General features: G+C 25.2%; 2 protein-coding genes across 3 annotated transcripts in view; both read right to left on the reverse strand.

Annotated features, from left to right (window-relative positions):
- Positions 1-873: 873 nt before the first annotated feature.
- LOC146720300 (uncharacterized) lies at positions 874-2,552 on the reverse strand. The gene is made up of 2 exons (XM_085488833.1): positions 1,957-2,552; positions 874-1,334 (listed from the first exon to the last, which is right to left on the reverse strand). Exons 1-2 carry the CDS (start codon positions 2,498-2,500, stop codon positions 1,324-1,326), a joined length of 555 nt encoding a protein of 184 aa, XP_085344959.1. The 5' UTR covers positions 2,501-2,552; the 3' UTR covers positions 874-1,323.
- Positions 2,553-3,240: 688 nt separating this feature from the next.
- The window catches only part of LOC114937423 (mevalonate kinase-like), a 59,072-nt gene continuing 53,789 nt past the window's right edge, over positions 3,241-8,523 (reverse strand). Inside the window, exons 1-3 of one of the 2 annotated variants that reach the window (XM_029310870.2) lie at positions 6,542-7,820; positions 6,130-6,369; positions 3,241-4,871 (exon numbers count right to left, since the gene is read on the reverse strand). In XM_029310870.2, the coding sequence (XP_029166703.2) occupies positions 4,854-4,871; positions 6,130-6,369; positions 6,542-7,444 (1,161 nt within the window). In that variant the 5' untranslated portion in view covers positions 7,445-7,820 and the 3' untranslated portion in view covers positions 3,241-4,853. Of the gene's footprint in view, positions 4,872-5,637; positions 6,370-6,541; positions 7,821-8,523 lie in introns of those variants that run through there. The other variant, XR_014926142.1, reaches the window with a different exon arrangement.

Consider the following 8,523-nt stretch of genomic DNA (forward strand, 5'->3'; position numbering starts at 1 on the left):
TAGTAATAATAGTCGTAATTTAGTTCCATTGCAGTAATACAGTCATTTTCACATAGACATTATGATCGCAAAAGGAAATTTTGCTCTGTCAATTTTTTAAATAATATAATAATTTGTATGTTAAATTGAGAAATACTTTAAAAACTCTATTACGGTTTCCGTTTTTTTAAGTTACTTTGAATAATGAAGTTAAATATGAAAAAACATTTACATTTAAAAGTTTATGAAAATAAATTATTCTTTTCATATAACACTTGTTTTTGATAATACTAAAATATATCAAAAATATTACTATTTATATACATTGTCAAAATAATTGCATGCATATATTATTTAATTCTTATACATTATTCCTTATTTCCAAAAGTAGAATATGTGATAATATATCACAAATAAACAATGTATTTTATAATTTGTGTTTTGAATTATATAGCATTATTGAATAATAGAAAATAGAAAATTTTGAAATATTGCTTTCGGTTGCTTTTTTAACGAAAAAGAAATTATTAAATAATTATGTCAATTCATCAGTTCTATATATTACATAGATATTTATCTATAATACATTCCCCATTTAATATGCAACACGGAAATTAAACATACAGATCCATCTAATACACAATTCTGATTTAACAAATTTTATTTCATTATTTCTTTTCTTAAGCGTTACCGAAAAAGAATATTCAAAATTGTTCGATTTATATCATTCAAATTTCCTTTATATAATTTAAATTAGGAAGCAGTGTACTTTATATCAATTAATTTGTAAATCGAAAAAAAATTTCTGTATATTCATTGTAGTGCATGAGCTCGGCGCAACATCGTTTATATTTCTAAAGTAAAATAAAATAGAATTAAAAGAACTAATATTTTTCGATATATTTTATCAGAAAATTCAACTCAAAATTTTCTCATCATATTGATTTCATAATTCAATGTGACATTATTAAGAGACCGCGATGTTTTAAATTCCACAATTATTAAAGTCAGTAATTTTGCCCCATCTTCTTTATATTTTATCAATTTAGGATTAATTAATTATTTTTATATGTATAATCGTTATAATTTTAATAGAATCAGTTATAAATTCTTAGTCCCTCACAGCTGATTGTGACAATTTTGTAACTGTATCTTCTATACGAGAAAAGATTCGTAATACGTGTGATTTCTTTTTTTGTAATTTTTTGTGGTAACGGAAAGTATACATAATTGCCTTCAAAACTTGCAAGTTTTCCTGCCAAATTAAATCCACTTCCAAGGCAGGAAACAATATCAAATTCAAAAGACGACAAACCATACTCGCTCAACATTTTTTGATTTCTCCTAATGTCTCTCTGCAAACACGAATAATGTTAGTTTTAAAATTGTACTTACAGTTTCAAACAAAAAGTTATGTAATAAAGGATATTTCAAAACGCAGCAAAACTAGAGAATAATAGCATATAATAAAATAATAACAAATAATTAAATTTCTGCTCTTTTATATATATCCCAGCAAACACCGATATATAATTGTTACATTGCTATAATAAAACGGAATATAACAGGTAATATAACGTGTACGTTACATTCATGTTAGTTATAATTTCCCACTCATAGACGTAACATTTTAATATAACATATATTACATTGTAATTATATTGTAATTATATACCAAATAGCACATTGATGTATTGATAAGTCAGTGCTATCTTGGGATATAATGACAATATAACTACAATGTAATATATGTAATATTAAAAATGTTACATCTATGAGTGGGAAATTACAACTAACATATACGTTACATGTAACATGTTTAAGTATATAACATTTATATATTGTGTTTGCTGGGAAATTATTCAAAATCAATAAAATACAAACCGTCTACCATCCGGAAAATAATAAATAAACTAAAAACATTCAGAAAATTGAAAAGTGAAAAAAAGAAAAGAATTAAAATATTAAAATAAAAACCTTTATCGCGACTCATTGTGAGCTCATTGCTTTTCAGGAAATTGCGGAAGCTCAAGATCTCGGAATCATCGCACTCATCCGAATCGACATTTGCGTACCTGAGCAAACTTTTAGGCAAAGAGCCGTAATAAGGGAAGAATTGCCTTTCCTCGAAAGCTGTTAGTGCACATCTCAAGGGGATGGCGAAAGTGTCCCAGTTGGGCCGGGGCACGACTTCTATCACCGTTCGACGGCCAGTGATAACATCTACAATTACCCGCAATGAGTACGGAGTATTCGGGCTCCGATAAATTGCGGCATAAGCACGTTCCACGGGGTCTCTCGGTAACTCGAATCCCACAACGGGTTTACGTTTACATACGTTGCAGAGAGGGACACGCCTTCTCGGGCATAAGTGATATCCGCATATGTGACAAAAGTAGAAATCGCACATGATAAACGTCATATGTGTCAAAAAACGGTCGAACAGAGACTGAGGAATAAAAGTTAACATAACATTCTTACGAGGCAATACAGACACACTAGACCGAGAACAACAAAACATTTTACAACACCGTTCCAAATAAGTAGAACTAGAAAAACAAATTAAAAGACATATATAAATAACGATATACAAAATAATAACCAGTGTTGTGTTTATATAATACAATATAATAACTCGTTAAAATAAATTAGGCTTAATATGCATATAATTAATTTTATGAGTTTATATTTAAAAAGGTTTTTTGTGCTTACCATAAAACAATTTGCATATCTGTCAACATAGAGTTGCAAAATTTATTTTTCATATTTTTCGGCTTGTTGGTAATAATTCTCCATTTCTAAAACAATGAACTGCATTTATCAAAACGTATGTTAATAATTTTCTTATTGATTTATGAATGCGTAAATTAATATTGGAATATTTTATTATCAATTAATAAATCAACTTAAATTCATATCGTATATGACAAAGCTGCAAAATTTATGGCAGAAAATCTAAAAAATAACAAGTATTAGAATAATTAAATCTAATAAATATTCATTTTATAAAATGTAAAGTTTTATTAATCAGTAGAAATATATAAGACTCTTGATAATTATAATTTAAAGATAAAATAAAGGATAGCTATAGAGCAAAGATATTCTTAGATAGAAGATATTTTTTGATAAGAGAGACGATTAATTTTAAAATTTCGATTTGATTCGAAAAATTTTGAATATTCTGAATGCATAAAATATTGACAACTATTTTACAGGTACATTTAACATTAATTTTTTAATATTAAATCGACATGAGAAAATTTTATCCTAATAATATCTTTGGCTCATCAGATAGTTCGCAGTATTTGAACGTGGTACGAAAATCTGTGCTGATTGCCACAACATATTTTCCATACATCATCATGAATAAAAATCATTCTGCCTGGTATAAAAATTTTAAATTTAATCATCCCTTTTATGAATAAAAATTTGTGCACTGTAAAAGATCGACGTAATATTGAACAATAAATAATACATTGCGCAGTAGCTCTTACAAATATTTATTAAGAATTTAGAAAATATATATATTTATGTATAACACAAATACTAATATCGAGATAATATTTATCGATCCGTTTCATTTTGTATAAGTTGATGCGAACGTTATGTTTATGTGCGATATGCATTTTATTAAATTTATATTTGATTAAAATAAAATATCTTAATTGATTTTGGTGTGAGAAATTAATTCGCCAATATAAAATAAACCAAAATTAAGTATGTAATATTCAAAAAACAACAAATAACAACGTTACTGACGAGACGTCTCTGAAGACACAAGGTTTAATTTTATATATTTTTACATCAGTGATATGTTTTAAATTTTTCTCATTGCTTTACTATTATGTCATCTCAAAGATTTTTTCATTTGAAAATGACTTAAACCACAGGTCGAAATGTCATGATATTTCTATTTTAATAAAGGAATTATTGTCCAGTTTTGGTCGTTTTTGTTGAATATTACATACTTAATTTTAAATTTATATTTCTAAAAATACTTATACTCAATCAAATTCTAATTCTAATTCTTTCCTGTTGTCATCAAAATAGACGTATATTGTATCCCTTCTCTGAAAGCTCCACACACAAACCTGAGCAATACGTAGTTTAATTATTGAAACTTATACAATATTATAGGAAAAAGGAAAATACGTAAATATATGGATAATAATAAATATACAGAAATATATATATAATTATTGAAGAATATTTGTTATTATAAAAAAGTTTTTGTTTTCCCACGTTAATCATCCATTTCGCGTCTCGCGATTATAATTAATTTCTCAACAATAATAATGTTTCAAAAAGTTAAAGCTAAATATATCGATTACAATCTCAAAACTTTAATCAAACTTTATCTTAACTTTAACTTAACTTCAACATTCGAAAATGTATGTGTAATAATAATAGATATGCATACAAATGCAAATACATACAAGGACATAGAAACAAATTTTTAAAATTATAAAATGCGTTGATTTTTGTTAACAATCAGATAAATTGTCATTATTTTATTTGCATTGACACAAACCGTATATCATATTTACATGTCTAAATTTTATAATATATTTAAATACAATATATATTTCAAATAAAAATGAACTTTTTCGTCATCACAAAATTCATATTTATAAGTATGAATTAATATTTTCAATCTATATCAAATTATATTATTTATTATAATAGAATTATATATTTTGAAAATAAAAGATAAATATATCGCAATCTCTGTTAAATTATATATCTCAATTATAACAGCTTCCTTCGTTTTGACTTAATTATTATCTAAATGTACCATGAATTTTAGCTCGAGAATCCTGAAGCAGAAATATTTTACTTCTATTCCTTAGTTACATTAATTATAAACCGATAAGTCACATTAGTACATAAAACTGAAATTATAAAAAAGAATAAAAATAAGTAAAATCCTTCTTTTCAGACAATCTGCAACTATTGTGCAAATCCAATTATAATAATTATCGTAATTAATTTATGTCGTAGTAATACACTCATTTGGTTAAACGCATTATTATAGCAAAAGGAAATTTGCTCTGTCAATTTTTCAAATAATAATATAATAATTTGTATGTTAAATTGAGAAATACTTTCAAAAATCTCTATTAAGATTTTCGTTTTTTTCTAAGTTTCTTTGAATAATAGAGTTAAATATGAAAAAACATTAATATTCAAAAGTTTATGTAAATATATTATTCTTTTCATATAGCATTTGTTTTTGATAATTCTAAAATATATCAAAAATATTAGTTTATATTACAGTATATGTGTATATTCAAAATAATTGCATGTATGTTTTATGTAATTATACATTAGTCCATATTTCCAAAATCAGAATATATGTTAATAAATCACAAATAAACAATGTACTTTATAATTTGTGCTTTGAATTATATAGCATTATTGAATAAAAAATAAAAAATTTTAAAATATTGCTTCCGGTTGCTATTTTAATAAAGAAGAAATTATTAAATAAATATTATTTAATCAGTTACATGTACATTTTACATAGACAATCATTTATAAGATATGCTCCAGATAATATATAACACGGAAATTATGTAGATAACAGATATATGTATATATATCTATTTAATACATAATTCTGATTAAATAATTTTATTTTATTATTTCCTTCCTTAAGAGTTGCCGAAAAAATATAATTCAAAATTATTCGATTTATTTTTCATTAAAAAGTTGCTTTATATAATTTAAATTATGAAGTATTGCATATATTAATTAATTTTTATAAGTCAGAAAAAAATTTCTATATATTTATTGCAGCGCATGATCTCGGCGCAACATTGTTTATAATTTTAAAGCAAAATAAAGTAGAATTTAAAGAACTAATATTTTTCGATATATTTTACAAGAAAATTCAATTCAATTATTTCTCACTATTAATTTCATGATTCAATATGATATCACTAAAAGGTTGCGATCTTTAAGGAACAGAATATATGTAAATATGTTGAGCAAAAACATATATTGTTCGTCATATTTTCCTTAAAATAACGCAGTACTTAAGTTAATAATCTTGACTTTACGTTTAGTTATTTGTTATTATTTAGTCATTTATATATATATATATATATAATCGTGATAATTTTCATAAAATTAATTATCAATTCTCACTCCATCACAATTGATGCTGATAGGTTTAGCATCAAAATTCTGTCCTCGAAAATAATTTCTAATATTTTCGACTTCTTGGTTTGTAATGTTCGGTGGTAGCAAAATGTATACAAATCCAGCTCCAAAACCTGTAAGTTTTCCCTGCAATCCAATATTGTTTGCAAATGCGCAAATATTATCAAATGCCTCATCCGACAATTTCGACGTGCTCAGTAATTGTTGATTCCACCCAATGCATGCCTGTAAAATATGAAAAACATTAGTTATACAATGAACATATTCTAACTAAAAATTATGTATTAGACAATATTGTCAAAGCAGCAAAACTAAAAAAAAAAAAATATATATATATATATATATATATATATATAAATAAAATAATAACACTGTTAAATAAAAACAAAGATGATACCTGTAATCTATTGTAATAATACATTTGATCTTGATATTCTAAGTTCCTATCATTTACTGAAACGAGCCCATCAAATAGTATTAATGCTACGTCGTCAAATTGATTTAATATAGAATAAAATTGAGGAGATTCATATTCGAGATTTGCCATTTTTTTCGCTTGTTCGCTCTTTTTCAGGCAAATATTTGACTTAATCAGTAGAATCGTCATTTTTGCCATCTTTGCGAACAATGGATCAATATTTATGTGATCGACAAGTCGACTTTTCACTGTATTGCCGTATACACAAATGTTGACGTCGGCTGTCGTTGTTGTGTATATAAATTCATAACTATGCAAAAATGTCTCGCAAAAACTAACGCAAGTTTCAACTTTCTTCAAAAATTTATTATTACTAAATTGAATAGAATGTCCCGTCTGTAGATTCTTCCAATGTATAAAGCACGCCGCAAGACATACCGCGAAAGATGTCGAACTGCCAAAACCAGCTCCCATATATATATTTGTGGACACGCGCACATGAAAAGATGTTATGTCAAGAGTCTCCTTGTAAGCGATAGTATAAAGCATGAAAAAGAATATTTTTAAACTGAATCTCTGCTCGAATGTTCTCCACATACCGTTTAAAGTAATCAAGGATTTCACGTAGTTAAGCACATTAATTGGATTTGATTTTATGTCATTTTTTTGAGAAAGAAAGCCTCGAACTTCTTCTAAAGGTATATTAAGCTTTAGCTTAACTTGAGAAAAATCTATTTCAATTTTGTTCTTATCAGGTAATTCGTAGAATATAAGTTTGGTACGACGATTTAAACTGGTCGCAACATAATGTTTTCCATACGTCGCCGAATGCTCTCCGGATAAAACGATTCTGCCCGGTGCGGAAATTTTAAACTTAATCATCTTTTGTAATCAATAAAAATATCTCTTTTTAATAGACTTCTGTAACGAGTTGAACAGTATTGAGTTGATAATTAACTTTGCGTAGTTCCTTACAAACTTTTTTTTTCTTTGTTCTCTTATAAACGCACAAAAGTCTTTATACAATTTTAACTATTAAAATTTTATAACGTAGACAAGATAAAGAAAGGTCTAATAAGAAAAATTTTAAACGTTCGTTATCTACAAGACTGAGTTTGTTTCCTGTACACTTTTGCGTCTCAGTCGTGACTGATTTTGTCTTGGAACGTATAATACATAACACGTTACTTCAAAGTCATGATTTTATAAATTTAAATATGAACTATAATGTAAACTTTTTAAATATGTGAGGAAGAAGTTGTTGGAACGCAAGTGTATGTTTATACATAATATAACAATAATATATTATTTTCAATATTATAAATCAATTCTTTTATTTTCGTAGTATATATAGTCCAAATAATATTTGATATCATATAACTTAAAAATATTTTATATTAGAATATTTATATATGTATTGTGTTCATATATACAATGTATAATATATACACGTAATACTAGATCAGATTTATAATATATATTTATATTTCATATATAATTTTTATAAATTTATTAGTGATAATGTATATAATTCATTCAACATGCATATGGGTAATTCCACGTCAAATCGGACAAAAATCGGTCTTTTTTGACTTCGTATTTTTTAAAATAAACAAAATTTTTTTTACATGAAATATACATAAAATGAGGAGATACGTATTTTTGCATTTGTCTGAAATATTTTTTTTTGCAGAAGTTATAAATAATACAATTTTCATAAAAATAAAGAAGTTGTCAACTTTAAAAATTAATATCTGTGATTATATTTGTCGTAGAAATATTTTCAAAAAAAACATTTTAAAGCTAAGAAGACAATCTTTATTATCAAATTAGTTTAAGTTCCAAAAAATTATTAATTTTAATTATTCTAATTAATTAAAATGTTTAATAATTTTTTTCAACAAAAAATACACTTTTTAAAATTTTCAAAAAAATACGATTTTATTCTCCATTTTATTCTG

The sequence above is a fragment of the Nylanderia fulva genome, unplaced genomic scaffold, assembly GCF_048542155.1.
Source record: "Nylanderia fulva isolate GAGA-0341 unplaced genomic scaffold, ASM4854215v1 Scaffold72, whole genome shotgun sequence".
NCBI classification, from domain to species: Eukaryota; Metazoa; Arthropoda; class Insecta; order Hymenoptera; family Formicidae; genus Nylanderia; species Nylanderia fulva.